Here is a 15,789-nt window from a genome sequence, read left to right as displayed (position 1 = left end):
GAGAGACAGAAGGATAATGCACACAGAGAGACAGGAGGATACCATACATTCAGAGACAGGGAGATACTGCACACAGTGAGACAGGGATACAGATGGAGGAATGTTTGTGGTGGAATTCCCCAAGGGTTGACATTGGGATCTTTGCTTATCCTGATGTTCTAAATCCTGCTTGATGATATAAAACTTGGATGCATTGTAAACAGTAAGGAGAATACCATCGAATCCCAAGAGGACATGGACACGTTGGTAGTGATGTTTCTAAATTATTATACTTAATTAGTTAGTTTTGAATGCCACATTGGAAAATTTAAAATCCTTTCTTTTTTTATTCATTCACTTATGGAACATGGGCATCATTGGCTAGGCCAAAATTTATTGCCTGTCCCCAGTTACTTTTGAAAAGGCGTTGGTGAGCTACCTTCTTGAGCTGCTGCAGTCCATGTGCTGTAGATAGACCCACAATGTCCTTAGGGAGAAAATTTCAGATTTTGACCCAGCAACAATGATGGAATGGTAATCTCTTTCCAAGTCAGGATGGTGAATGGCTTGGTGTGGAATTTGCAGGAATTTACATGGTTTTCCCATGTAACTGCTACCCTTAGCCTTCTAGATAGAAGTAGTCATGGCTTTGGAAGGTGCTGCCTGAGGATCTTTGGTGAATTTCTGCAGTGCATCTTGTTATGACACGGGGTAAACCCTTCTGCTAATTTAAACCTGACACACGGAAAAGCTCACCTCAACTTGTAATCTATTAAAGTATGAGTGACAAAGAACTACCCAAATCCCACTATTTAAAGAAAAAAATTAACAATTTATTCTTTAACTCCAAGGAAAGAGAACATTACACAACAACTATCTACACTGTAAGCTTCCTTTGTCTGATCGAGTTATCTACCTCCTACTCATAGAGTCATAGAGATGTACAGCATGGAAACAGACCCTTCAGTCCAACTCATCCATGCCGACCAATCTAGTCCCACCTGCCAGCACCCGGCCCATATCCCTCCAAACCCTTCCAATTCATATACCCATCCAAATGCATTTTAAATGTAGCAATTGTACCAGCCTCCACCACTTCCTCTGGCAGCCCATTCCACACACACACCACCCTCTGCAAGCAAATGTTGTCCCTTAGATCTCTTTTATATCTTTCCCCTCTCACCCTAATCCTATGCCCTCTAGTTCTGGACCCCCGATAAAACTCCTAATTAAGATTTACAAAAAAAAAATCATGTTTCAAAACCAGCCAGCTGCTGATCTTCCTTTTGTATCTTCCTGGGTCTTCTTTTCTTTGGTCTTCTGCTGCAAAGGTCTTTCATAGATAATGGTACCATTCAGAAAGCAAGTCTATGGGCAGTCTGTATTGGTGCTCTTTGCCTCTCTGGCTAACTGTTCAAAATGCCTTCTTTTTATACCCCAAAACAGTAAAATTCAAATTTGATTGGGTTTTTGTATCTTGGGTATAATTTAAATTGATTGGCTAAATTTGAATTGTGGTGGGGCATAGCAACTCAGCTTAGCTATTTGTTTTGCAGCCAAATGTTACATTTTTAAATTTTTAAACACATGCTGAGCTTGCAGTCAGTCACATGACAGGTTTGCCAGCTTTTCAACCCTTTTAAAGGTACAGTGCCCGTGTACAGCTTCATAACAATCTTCTGGATAGTACACACTTCTGTTACTGAGCATTGGAAGTGGAGGGAGTGGGTGTTTATGGATGTGGTGCCAATCAAGTGGGCTGCTTTGTCCTGGATGGTGTCAAGCTTCTTGAGTGTTGTTGAAGCTTCATCGATTCAGGCAAGTGGGCAGTAGCTGAACTCAAAGGCCTAACTGCATTAAATGGGAAACTAGGCACGTATTTGAGGCAAAGGGCAATGGAGGCTAATTATGATAGACTTAGTTGAGGAAATATGGAATGGAGAATAGGAACCCACCATTGAACAGTTAGGTCGAATGGCCTGTTTCTGTGTAGCAAGTTGCATGTAGACCTCTATAAAAAAAATATCTGGAAGAATAGCCAAATTCATTCTCAGTACTTTCATTGCCTCACCCTTTGTTGTTGTTCTGCCAGACAGTTTGCAGCAGGTTGCTTTCTCTGTAGCTTCAGTAGATTTTCATTTGCAAGTTTATGGACATGCTTTGCTCAGGTTCAATCAAAGCATTGTCTCTCTGTCCAACTCAGTTTTCCTGAAACTTAGAAATGAAAATGGATGTGTAATATTGGAAGAATGAAATAAGAGATGCAGTAAAATGTTAATTTTCAGCTGTGAACAACCCTCTATGCTACTATTCATTCCAGAGTCAGGGGTTTTGATATTTTATAAGAGCAGCTGAATGACTGTCCTACTAAATGTCTTAATGGCTGCAAGATGTAATTTAATTTCTTGAATTATTCTTGCATCAATCCTTTTTTACATGTAGTCACTAAGTTCAACTCAGTTTGGAATGTACTTGTCAGTTTGCAGCTGAGGAACTCCCAACATATCTAACAAAATACGATGCCTGATGTATGCTTGCACTCAACATAACATTTTTACATATTGATGGATTATTAGACAATATCATGTGTATCAAGAGATAGACAAAGCTAAAGGACATATAGAGTCTTTCTCTATTTTAAAAAATGGTGTTCAGTGATTGATGTCATATAATATAAACGGGTCTATATATTTGCTTACATCTTACTATTACAGGTCAGCGAGCAGATCTGGAAAATCGTACAGACAGCAGAATGAGCCAGAGCAGCAGGATAAGCAATAGATCCCGCCCTGGGACCCAGCTCAGGATTGAGATCGATGAGGTATTTGTTAGGATACGGCAGACTTTTCTAATGTTATTTTCACCTCCTATCCCTTCGTACTTGTAGTGATTGGGACCATGACCATCGACTATGAGGGCCTTGCTCGGGGTTGTTAACTAAGGTCAATCGCTGAGCTCTGGCTGGAAGATATAAACAGGAGATTCAGAAGGTCTCCTCAGTCTAGGGACTGACTCTGAGCTGGCTGGTCAAAGCCCATGTACAGTGCACATGTAGAAAAGGGGTGAGTTGGTGATGGGATACTGGCCTATGTGCAGTTATTTAAATACCCTCTTCTAATTAAAGGTCATTTGTATTATTCACCAACTACGGAAGCTATTCAAAGCTGTTACTTCAATTCTCCTGTGTTACAGCTGGAGCATCAACTGCGTGAGAAAATAATATCCAGCGGCTACTTTGCAGTAAAACAGCTCTTTAAAGCTAATGATCCTGAAGGAAAAGGACAGCTTAACAGGTAATTCGAAGGAAAGATTTACTGACATTGGAGGCAGTCCAGAGGTAGCTCACTTGGTTCATTTCGGTCATGGAGGGATATTTGTACAAGTTGAGGATAAGTAGGTTGGGCCTATACTCATTGGAGTTTAGAAGAATGAGTGGAGACCCTATTGAAGCATGTATGATTCTTTGGCAGCTGGACAGGAAACTTGCTTCCTCTTGTGGGAGAGTTTAGCTCATTATTTCAGAATGAGTGGTCATCCATTTAAGACAGGGGTGAGGAAGAATTTTTTCCCTCAGAAGGTAGACAATGTGAAGAATTCTTTACCACAGATGTTGGGTTGTTAAGTTTATTCAAGACCGAGACAGACCGATTTTTAATCAGTAAAGAAATCAAGGATTATGGGGAAAAAGTGGAGAGTGGAGTTGAGAATTTTCAGATCAGCCGTAGTCTTATTGAATGGTAGAGCAGACTTAATGGGCTGAATGGTCCACTTCTGAACCAACATCTTATTGTCTTATGGTCTAAATTGATTATCATGATCACAATGAAAACAAGCTGTGAAGGGTAAAAAGCCATTAACAAGAAGATGTGAAGAGATTGATTAATAAATTATTCATTCTCCTAGGGATGTTCTCCTTATGGTTCTGACGAAATTCTTGGGACGATTTATCACACCAAGACAATACCAGCAACTTCTTTTGAGGTGGGTAATTTGAAGCAGGTTTTATTGCAGAGCAGAAGTAGCAATGTGATATTTGATCATCAGTTTTAAGCAAAATAATATTTTCAGTCAATCAATTTTTTCCAAAGCTGGGCTGTGTCTGGGGTGCCCGGTTTCAAGTGGAGAGGATTCATTTTGAAAGAAGTATAAGACTTGTACACCTTGAGGGTGAAACAGAGGTGTAATGTGCTTTTCCATAATCATTTGTTTAACTTAAGTTTATAATTGGATCCAGCCAAGGAGTGAATTACTGTTCGGAATAAAGCCAATTGTCTAATTTTGTTAGAGAGGCAGGAGAAACTGTAAATGAAAATGTAAATGATGCTCTGCGAGAGTACCCCACAGAAATTCAACCCACAGATCAATAATCTTAGCTCGGCTGTTCACAGCCCTCAACAGAATGTACCGTGCATTGACTTTGCTGATGTCTGTAAATAAAAGACTTGGTAAAGATTTCAGATTTCCCTGTTAGTTAAGACACTTAATATACATGAAATCAAGGCAGGCATTAATGTCATGAACAATGCTAATATTCTATTATAATAGAAATCAGAATGAAATGGACCATAGTTTTCACTCATTCATGTGATGTGGGCTTGACAACAATTGTTGCCCATCCCAAGCCAAAACAGAGGTAGTCAAGAGTCAACCACAATGTTGTGGCTCCGATGTTATATGTTAAGGATAACAGATTTGGGGTATCACAGTAATTGATGATAGTTGTCATGATAGGTTTCTGAGACTAGGTTTGAATTCCATAATATATAATTGAATTCAAATTCCACCAACTGCTATGGTAGGATTTAAATTAACATCTCCACAGCATTACTCTAGGCCTTATTGTAACACAGTCTGCTCCCCCCACCCCTGCATGCACAACTACAAAAGCTGTCAAAGAAATCATACATTAGTGTTCTACAGATATCAAACACCAATATTGTACACCAGTACAGTATGGATTTCATTGATCCAGTTATCATATTGTAAATATGTGCAGTGGTACATATAGTACTAATGTGGTACATTGTGGATGTCTTATCTTAGAGCTATTCTATATCAGTACTTTGCAAGTTTCAATTTTGTACAGTGTGGAAGGTATACAGCATAACTACAATATCCAAATACTGGATTAGTGGTGCTGGAAGAGCACAGCAGTTCAGGCAGCATCCAACGAGCAGCGAAATCAACGTTTCGGGCAAAAGCCCTTCATCAGGAATAAAGGCAGTGAGCCTGAAGCATGGAGAGATAAGCTAGAGGAGGGTGGGGGTGGGGAGAGAGTAGCATAGAGTACTATGGGTGAGTGGGGGAGGAGATGAAGGTGATAGGTCAAGGAGGAGAGGGTGGAGTGGATAGGTGGAAAAGAAGATAGGCAGGTCGGACAAGTCAAGGAGGCAGTAACTGAGCTGGAAGTTTGAAACTAGGATGAGGTGGGGGAAGGGGAAATGAGGAAGCTGTTGAAGTCCACATTGATGCCTTGGGGTTGAAGTGTTCCGAGGCGGAAGATGAGGCGTTCTTCCTCCAGGCGTCTGGTGGTGAGGGAGCGGCGGTGAAGGAGGCCCAGGATCTCCATGTCCTCGGCAGAGTGGGAGGGGGAGTTGAAATGTTGGGCCACAGGGCGGTTTGGTTGATTGGTGCGGGTGTCTCAGAGATGTTCCCTAAAGCGCTCTGCTAGGAGGTGCCCAGTCTCCCCAATGTAGAGGAGACCACATCGGGAGCAACGGATACAATAAATGATATTGGTGGATGTGCAGGTGAAACTTTGATGGATGTGGAAGGCTCCTTTTAGGGCCTTGGATAGAGGTGAGGGAGGAGGTGTGGGCACAGGTTTTACAGTTCCTGCGGTGGCAGGGGAAAGTGCCAGAATGGGAGGGTGGGTCGTAGGGGGGTGTGGACCTGACCAGGTAGTCACGGAGGGAACGGTCTTTGCGGAAGGCTGAGAGGGGTGGGGAGGGACATATATCCCTGGTGGTGTGGTCTTTTTGGAGGTGGCGGAAATGTCGGTGGATGATTTGGTTGATGCGAAGGTTTGTAGGGTGGAAGGTGAGCACCAGGGACGTTCTGTCCTTGTTACGGTTGGAGGGGTGGGGTCTGAGGGCGGAGGTGCGGGATGTGGACGAGATGCGTTGGATGGCATCTTTAACCACGTGGGAAGGGAAATTGTGGTCTCTAAAGAAGGAGGCCATCTGGTGTGTCCTATGGTGGAACTGGTCCTCCTGGGAGCAGATGCGGCAGAGGCGGAGAAATTGGGAATACGGGATGGCATTTTTGCAAGAGATAGGGTGGGAAGAGGTGTAATCCAGGTAGCTATGGGAGTCAGTGGGTTTGTAAAAAATGTCAGTGTCAAGTCGGTCGTCACTAATGGAGATGGAGAGGTCCAGGAAGGGGAGCGAGGTGTCAGAGATGGTCCAGGTAAATTTAAGGTCAGGGTGGAATGTGTTGGTGAAGTTGATGAATTGCTCAACCTCCTCGCGGGAGCACGAGGTGGCGCCAATGCAGTCATCAATGTAGCGGAGGAAGAGGTGGGGAGTGGTGCCGGTGTAATTACGGAAGATCAACTGTTCTACGTAGCCAACAAAGAGACAGGCATAGCTGGGGCCCATACGTGTGCCCATGGCTACGCCTTTGGTCTGGAGGAAGTGGAAGGATTCAAAGGAGAAATTGTTAAGGGTGAGGACCAGTTCGGCCAAACGAATGAGAGTGTCAGTGGAAGGGTACTGTTGGGGACGTCTGGAGAGGAAAAAACGGAGGGCTTGGAGGCCCTGGTCATGGCGGATGGAGGTGTAGAGCGATTGGATATCCATGGTGAAGATAAGGCGTTGGGGACCGGGGAAACAGAAGTCTTGGAGGAGGTGGAGGGCGTGGGTGGTGTCTCGAACGTATGTGGGGAGTTCCTGGACTAGGGGGGATAGGACAGTGTCAAGGTAGGTAGAGATGATTTCAGTGGGGCAGGAGCATGCTGAGACAATGGGTCGGCCAGGGTGGTCAGGCTTGTGGATCTTGGGAAGGAGGTAGAACCGGGCAGTGCGGGGTTCCTGTACTATGAGGTTGGAAGCTGTGGGTGGGAGATCTCCTGAGGTGATGAGGTTCTGTATGGTCTGGGAGATGATGGTTTGATGATGGGGGGTGGGGTCATGGTCGAGGGAGCAGTAGGAAGAGGTGTCCTCAAGTTGGCGTTTGGCTTCAGCGGTGTAGAGGTCAGTGCGCCAGACTACCACTGCGCCCCCTTTATCCGCTGGCTTGCTGGTGAGGTTGGGATTGGAGCAGAGGGATTGGAGGGCTGCGCGTTGTGAGGGTGAGAGGTTGGAGTGGGGGAGGGGGGTAGACCGGTTGAGGCGGTTAATGTCCCGGCGGCAGTTGGATATGAAGAGGTCGAGGGCAGGTAATAGGCCAGTGTGGGGTGTCCAGGTGGATGCAGTGTGTTGGAGGTGGGTGAAGGGGTCCTCGGAAGGTGGGCGGGAGTCCTGATTGTGAAAGTAAGCTCGGAGGCGGAGGCGACGGAAGAATTGTTCGATGTCACGTCGTGTATTAAATTCATTGATGCGTGGACGGAGGGGGATGAAGGTGAGTCCTTTGCTGAGGACTGATCGTTCGTCCTCAGTGAGTGGGAGGTCTGGAGGGATGGTGAAAACTCGGCAGGGCTGGGAGCTGGGATCTGGTGTGGGTGTGGAGCTGGGTGTGGGGTTGGAGCCAGTACCTGGAGTGGGTGTGATGGTGGGGGGACTGGGGGTGGAGGCATGAGCTGGGGTGATGTTGCCCTCAGGGTTCTGGGGGGTGGGGATAGTGACAGTGGGGTCTGTGGAGGGCGTGTCAGCAGAATGCAGGTGAGTGGCGCTGGTGGGGGTGGAAGTGGTGGTGATCATGGCAGTAGGGGTGGCGGAAGTCACTGAGCGTGTGGCATCAGCGATGATGTGAGGGCCGGAAGTGGCTGTGGGAGTGGCCATGATGTGGGCGGAAGTGACATCATCACTCAGCGTGGGGGTGGTAGCTGCGTCAGCCGCATGGCTAATGGCGTTTCCGAGGCCAGGGGAATCTTCTGGAATGTTTGAGGAGCGCTGGTTATGGAGGTGGGTGGATAAAAGTTTGTTGTACTTACAGTTTTTGATGTTTGAGATGGAATTGAAATACTGTTTGTTGAGAGTATGAATTCTCCTGAGGATGTAGTACAGAGTGGGTCCTTTGCAATTCTGAGAGAGTGTGGCCCTCAGCTGAGGCAGGGCTGACTGTAGAGAGGTTAGGTGACGGTGCATTGCTGCAAGCGTGGAGCGGAGGATCCTGAAGGAGAACTGTTGCTGGTGTTTTTGAATCTGTAGTCTGTACTGTTTGTCCTGTTCGGGTCCGAACTCTGCTGGTTTAAAGGTTTACCTTTACAATATCCAAATGCAGAGTAAACCAGTAGAGTGCAGAGATTGTATATTGTTAAATCAAATCTGGAGAGTTGAATAAATTCCTCTCTCTTCATTCCTAAGGATGATCATAACAGTTTGAATTTTAAAAACAATTTCTTTTCACTTCAATGTGTTCTTGACTATGTGTAAAACTATAAAGAAACAAATCAACCAGATCTCACTTTCTAAAAAAAATCATTCAGTTGAAAGTATAAACATTATTAAACCATAAAAGTTGCACATTGGGAGGAAGTGGAATTGAAAAAGGTTAATGTTCATTAGTAAAATGAATGATATACTGTGGTTTCTTTGGGAACTCTTGAGGTTCTGATGAGGTTATGGCCAGTGTAAGCTGATTATCCTCTGCCAGCAGCCTCTGTTAAATTACAGTCAATGCTTTTCTCAGATGGGTGTTATGTAGCTTGAAGTGCATCATGTTTTTAACTTTTCCATCTCTGTGATTTAACAAACTAGAATAGAGTCAGAGCCACTTTTGAAATAATTGTTGAGGGAGAGATGCTACAGATTTACTCAAATCTGCAGGTCGTCTTGATGTTACTGCCTTCTGTAGCCACCGAACAAACTGATAATCAAAGCTTTTCACAAGAGGGAATTTCAATCATGTAATTGTTGATCATGGTACATAATGGGATGAAGGAGTTTAGGTCTCCCATTGTCAAAACTATCAAGTTGCTATTGAAACAGACTGGAAGGTCCTCAGCACCTTTTCCTGTTGCCTAATGGGTTTCGGTAAGTTTCCTTTTTTTAAATGTCTCTTACTTGTTGTTGTTTCAATTATCTTAATGCCAATCAGTTGCTTAAAAATGTTGTTTTTGCATTCATTTTTTATTCCCTCTGGAGGTTAGCCAACCTGCAGGTCAAGTAGTCTCTGCAGCAGCTTAAAAACAGAAGGTGCTCGCTCATTTAAAGGTGAAATTAAAGTCCTAAATATTGAATCAGTTGATATAATTAAATATTGATAGTCAATATATTGCAATATTCATGACAATATCAGTACAGTGTTGATATAGTATAGATGTGCTGATCTGTAAGGGCTTCATGTGGCCTGTTCTTCAATTCTGATTTTGTTTTAAATCTCAATTTATCCATCATCACCACCTGAAAATCAAAATAGTCTATTTTTATCAATGGCATGTTAAAATTAAGCAATCTTTAAACATCTCATTGTTGCTAATTTGTATCTCATCTCAACTAGCTCATTCTTCACCTTTCTAAAATCTGCCTGAGTTCAATCTGATGTGTTACTTTCTGTACCAGCCTATATCCTCTCCATTTGGGACTTGATTCTTATTGTATCCTTTAACTGAGATGCTCACCCCATTTAACTCATTCGTGGTATCACTATACAGCAAAATATGCCCATCATGGTAGGACCAGTTCTTTGAAAGATTTCTTCAATCAATCCTACTCCCCTACTCTTTTCCCAGAGTCTAGACAAGTTTGCTCCTCAAGTTTATAGCCAATTCCCCTTTGAAAGATTTTGCTTCTTCCACTCTTTTACGCAGCACCTAACCAGATCACAATTCAAAAAGTAAAAATGATATTTCCTCAGGCCATGCACCCTGAAAAAGATCAACGAGGTTATGATGGAGCTATGTCTAGTGCTAGTTAGGCCACATCTGGAGTCATGTGTTGCAGCTTTGGTCATCACACTATAAGAAGGATGAGATTGCATTTGAGAGGGTGTAGAAGAGATTCACCAGGACATTGCCTGGGGCTGGAGTCATTCAGCTATGACGAGACACTAGGTTGGTTGGGGCTATTTTCCTTAGAACAGAGAAAGCTGAGGGGGAATCTGATTGAGGTGCACAAAGTTCTGAGGGACATCAGCAGGCTCGATAGGGAGAATATTTTCCCCTTAGTAGAAGGGTTATTAACTAGGGGGCATAGTTTTAAGATAGGGTGTAGGAGGCTTCGAAGGAAAGATTTTTTTCACACTGAGGATTAGGTATCTGGAACCGACTGCCTGAAAGGTTAGTATAGGCAGGAACACTCTGACATTTAAGAGCTTCTTAGATGACCTCTTGAAACACCATAGCATCCAAAGGCAATGGCTTGGAAAGTGGGATGAGAATAGATAGATTGTTGATGACCAGTGCTGTAAACATTTTATGACTCTATCTGAAACCAGCAATATTGTAACAGCATCAGCTGCAATGTAGCAAAAAGCTGAAATGAAACATCATACCAGAGGTGCAAATAAATACTAATGTTATATGTATTTTTAACAATCGCTCTATTCAGGTTCAAACTAAACGAAAAGGCAGTCATTAAATGTGAAGACTTTTATGCGGCTGCTAGAGACCCTATCTCAATGAGAGCAGCCTCTTGGCTCGATCCTGTGACCCGACACAGTGACAAGGTTCTGGCAACTGCCTCCCAGGTGCACTCGCAGCTGAAGGATAAAGTAAAGCAGAGGTAGGAATCATGGCAGAGATCATTCATCTGCCTAAATGAAAGCAAAATATTGCAAATGCTTGTCATATGAAATAAAAAAATCAGAAAATGCTGGAGAAACTCAGCAAGTCTGGCAGCATTCAAGAATGGATACAATCTCAACTGCAGAATTGAAGGAGTCGTTTTAGTTTCAAAGTGTTAACTCTCTTTCTCTCTCCACAGATACTGCCAGACCTACTGAATTTCTCCAGCACTTTCCAAATCTATTTTTATCCATATGCTTGACTGATTCATAAGCAGTGCTCAGAAAATAAGGCAGCAAGTATTGAAAATCTGTTTATCTATTTACAAATCAAAAAGAGGGAAAGTAAGAACTTATATTTCTCTAGCACCCTTTGCAAACTTTGTGGGACACCCCAAAAGTACTTTTGCAATATAATCACTGCTTTATTTCAGGAAATACTGGAACCAATGTGTCCACAGTAAACTTGCACAAAAAGCAGTGAGATACTGGCCACATCATGTATTTTAGTAATGTTGGCCAGTGATTAAATATTGGCAGAACACTAGGAAAAATTCTTTCTAAATTAAGCAAAAACGCTGCAGTGTTACTCACTTAATAATTATTAAAATCGATTGATTACCTTAGTATATACAGTCATTGTCATAACATGATTGTACTCAAGGCATTTTCTGATGAAGTCACTTATAATTCTTCATTATATCTTTTTAAGACTAGATAATGTGTCCAGCTTCTATTTTGAACAAAGAATTTGTTTTAATTGACTACAAAGTGCATTTATTTCCAAATCCATATTTGCTGCACATACAAATTTATAGGAGAAAGTGAGGACTGCAGATGTTGGAGTTCAGCGTTGAGAATGTGGCGCTGGAAAAGCACAGCAGGTCAGGCAGCATCCCAGGAGCAGGAGAATCGACGTTTCGGGCATAAGCCCTTCAATGTTCCTAATTCCAGGTTCCTGATGAAGGGCTTATGCCCGAAACGTCGATTTACCTGCTCCTCAGATGCTGCCTGACCTGCTGTGTTTTTCCAGCACCACACGTTTGACCTACAAATCTATAGTCATATTCAGTTATTCACAATGCATATAACCATTTAGTTCTGGGTTTCATCCTTGTAAATGTTTTTCACACCTTTTCCCATGCTTCCTTTACACAAAATAGAAAACATAACCATGCAGAGAATGTGTGCGTGTGTGAGTACTCCAAAGTTAAGATGGTATAACAAAGAATAAAGGAAACCTAATGTCTGTCATCACGAATCTTGCAACTTAAAAAGCAGTTATCAGAAAGGTTTATTTTGCAACAAACACAGAGATTGCTGGAGAAACTCAGCAGGTCTGGCAATGAATCCAGTGCCACTGTTCTTCAGAACCACAGATGCTTGAGTTTCTCCATCATTCTTTGAGTTTGTTTCCAGCATCTGCACTATTGTGCCTTAATTTGAGATTTATTTTCTAGACTGATTAAATGTGATGTAGGTATGATGTGAAATCGTGTTCTGTTCTGTTGGAGAAGCATATTTTCTCCTGATTCTATCTGTATTTCTCTCTCCAACATTAGACTTTTGGACCTGACTGAAATTCTGCCTCAGAAGAACATTGAAGGGCCTGTTCGGATCCTGGTTCCTGAGTTCAGGGACATGCTGAAGCAACTGGGGTACCACATGGAAGATGACGAGTTTGAAAAATTGTGGAGAAAGTAAGTGTGGATCATTCATCTGATCCTTTTTCCTCATTTAATGTTCATTCAGAAGGTAGAATATATATATATATGTTCAATATAGAAGGTACATGCTTGTAAATAAATTGGGCACTATGTTAATTTGAATTCCACTAGTACAGTGAAAATATTAAACTACAGATTATAGATTCTGAGCAAATAATAAGCAGAGACATTTTGCATAAATCAAGTGTTTATTTGTTCACCAGTATTGCAATATTTAATTTCAAGTATTGAATCAATATTTTGAAGATAGTTTTGACCAAAAATGTCTATCACAAAAAATTTTAAAATAAATTTTCTGTGGTTTTTTGAATTACTTTATGCTGATGTTTGTGTTTTTCTTCTGACTAGTGAAGGCTTTGAAGAGCTGCTAGGTTAAATTGTACAAAATTACTGCCCCCCCCCACCGACCCCATCACCTACCAAACGTTCAGATCTTCAGTCTCCAAACATTGATAGATAGAAAATGATGTGCAGCAAGCATTAATATTTCTAACATGTGCTCCATTAAGTGACACTCATAGGTTTGACTCGAATCCATTCAAAATGTGAGCAAGATGAATGAGAAGTTCAGTGGAGTTTTGGAAATAATGAATTTAATTCTGAAAACCCATAGATGAGTTGCACTCTGACAGAAATGCTTTGACCTCTGGCACTGACTCTATCAGAGTTCATAGGGTCACAGGGCTGTGCTCTAGTTTGTGTGGTAGCGACAAACACCGGCAGCATCTCAGTTGCATTTGCAGAATCCATGCCTGAAGGAGAGAAGAAGCCCAGCTGTGGGGTGAACGAAGGCTGGATCCTTCATCTCCCAATTGGAAACATTCTCAAACTGCTCCACATGGTGCCCATTTGAAGTGAGAAACTGGCCTCTCTTCATCAGCCAAATCCACACTGTCAGCTTGGGCTCCCAGAGAGCACCCTTTCTATTGCTGAAAGGATTGCTATTCTGAATCTTAACATCAACTCTATACCATATCACCGAAGTGTCTAAAAAGCAACAGCTGCCAACCTTGGGAGATTCCCAAACCTTTCCAATGCTGCTTCTTGTGCAGGGTCTTGTGTGCAGTGGGTGGAGGCTCCACCCCCACTGGGCATCCTGTAAATCCCAATCAATGTTGACATTCTGTGTATTTAGATCATTTTCAAATTTGCAGTCCTCTCATTGTGTTCCAAAATACTGTATTACACAGTACACCAAAAGGATTTTCAAAGTCTTGAGTCTCCTGTCTCTCGCATTAATATTCTAGAATCATGCAACCCCTACAGTGCAGAAAGATGCCTTTCAGCCTATTGAGTTAGCACCAACCTTGAGAGCGTCAAACCCAGACCCAGCCTCTTACCCTTTCCCCATAACCCTGCATTTACAAAGCTTAGATTGAGTTGAACCCTTTAGATAAGCTAATGTTCAGTATTTGGAATGAATATTTCAAAAATGAGCTTAGATGTGCACTCTTTCTGAAATATTGATTGCTTCTATGACTATAGGTAACAAAATTCAATTGATTCAATTGATGTAAACATTAAATACAAATTGTAGTTTTTGCTTAGAAACCTTATCCTTTCTAACACAAATGCATCTTGCCTATATTTAAGGAATGTGGTAATCCAAAAAGCAAACATTAAAATGTTATCCCGAAGTGAGGTCTTCCCCCCCCCTTGTGTGCAATGTTGGCAAAGCACAAGTTCATAGCTAGAGTATCAGAGGTATAACAGCATGGAAACAGGCCCTTCAGCCCAACCCATCCATGCCAAACAGGTTTCCTAAACTAAACTCATCCCATTTCCCTGCATTTGATGTATCCCTCTAAACCTTTCCTATCCATGTACTTGTCCAAATTTCTTTTAAATGCTATAACTGAATTTGCCTCTACCACTTCCTGTGGCAGTTTGTTCTATATGTGCTCCACCCTATGTGTGAAAAGTTGCTCCTTAGGTCTGTTTTAATTCTCTCCCCTCTCACCTTAAACCTATGCCCTCTAGATTTGCACTTCCCTACCCGTGGAAAATGACCTTAGCTACTCACCCTTCCTATGCCCCTTATGATTTTATAAACCTCAATAAGATTATCCCTCAACCTCTTATGCTCCATTGAAAAAAGAACCCAGCCTATCCAGCCTTTCCTTATAACTCAAACCTTCCAGTCTCAGTAACATCCCTGTAAATCCTTTTTTGCACCTTTCCTTCCTATACCATGATGACCAGAATTGGATGCTGTACTCCAAATGTGGCCTTCCCAATATCTTAACCACCCCTACCATTAACTGCGTAAATCCTGCCCTGGTGTGTGTTATGCAATACCTCACAATTATCTGTGGCCCAGTGGCGAAGAATGCATTTGGCACACTTGCCTTCATTGGTCAGAGCACTGAGTACAGTAGGTGGGACATTGTGTTATCGTTGTTAAGATATTGGGAAGGTCACATTTGGAGTACAGCATACAATTCCTCAGCGCACTAGCCTAGTTGTCTTGTATGTTTTCCTTTCATGACTATAATTACTCTGATCTGATTCATGGTTGATTTAAACTTAATTGCAGAGGAGGGTAGGTAAGAGGATCCAAAATGTTGAATGTTGCAAGTATCTAATAGATTCAATTTTCTTTTTATTTATTGCTTCTTGGGATGTGGGCATTACTGGCTGGTCAGCATTTATTGCTCGCTCCTAATTGCTGCAATATTCGTAGCCTCTGACCTCCTATTGCAACCATTGTGTTTATTTGTTGAGTCCATTTGCGTTTCTGGTCATTGGTAATCCCAAGGATATTGATAGTGGGGGATTCCATGATGGTTAACACCATTGAATGGCAAGGGGTAGTCTGTATAGACGAGTACACAGACTGCAAGATAAATGAGTGTACTGATTCTGAAATTGAACTATAGGTAGTTGAGTTATAGTGTTGCCACTAATCCTTCTTTCTAAGTTGGGCCTTTCTCAGTATCAGTGGCATAGGATAGACCACAGGTGAGTCTTAACAAGAGAGGGCACTTGCTTTACACAGTGCGAAGTAGTTTATTGCATGATAACAAAAATACAACTAGTTAAACATGATTACTTAAGACTATCAAGAGCCAGGACTGTCTCTTCTGACCTCATTGGGAACTCTTACAAGGATGTCTGCCTGATTTTAATCCAAAAGCCTGTGTGATGCCAGAAGAATAGACGGAGCCCAATGCAACTTTAACAAGATTAGAATATCTACCCAAGGCATTTCTTCCCATAACATTGCTACCATTCATGCATTAATGAATATAACTACATT

General features: G+C 42.3%; 1 protein-coding gene across 1 annotated transcript in view; it reads left to right on the top strand.

The window, feature by feature from the left end:
- Nucleotides 1-15,789, top strand: part of LOC140495933 (EF-hand calcium-binding domain-containing protein 6) — a 94,269-nt gene that overhangs the window by 4,673 nt on the left and 73,807 nt on the right. Inside the window, exons 2-6 of the mRNA XM_072595251.1 lie at nucleotides 2,694-2,800; nucleotides 3,172-3,272; nucleotides 3,883-3,960; nucleotides 10,629-10,802; nucleotides 12,366-12,503. Coding sequence (XP_072451352.1) covers nucleotides 2,694-2,800; nucleotides 3,172-3,272; nucleotides 3,883-3,960; nucleotides 10,629-10,802; nucleotides 12,366-12,503 — 598 coding nt within the window. The remainder of the gene's footprint in view (nucleotides 1-2,693; nucleotides 2,801-3,171; nucleotides 3,273-3,882; nucleotides 3,961-10,628; nucleotides 10,803-12,365; nucleotides 12,504-15,789) is intronic.

Source organism: Chiloscyllium punctatum, chromosome 2, assembly GCF_047496795.1.
Source record: "Chiloscyllium punctatum isolate Juve2018m chromosome 2, sChiPun1.3, whole genome shotgun sequence".
Lineage (NCBI taxonomy): Eukaryota > Metazoa > Chordata > Chondrichthyes > Orectolobiformes > Hemiscylliidae > Chiloscyllium > Chiloscyllium punctatum.
This window is presented reverse-complemented; position numbering and strand designations above follow the sequence as displayed.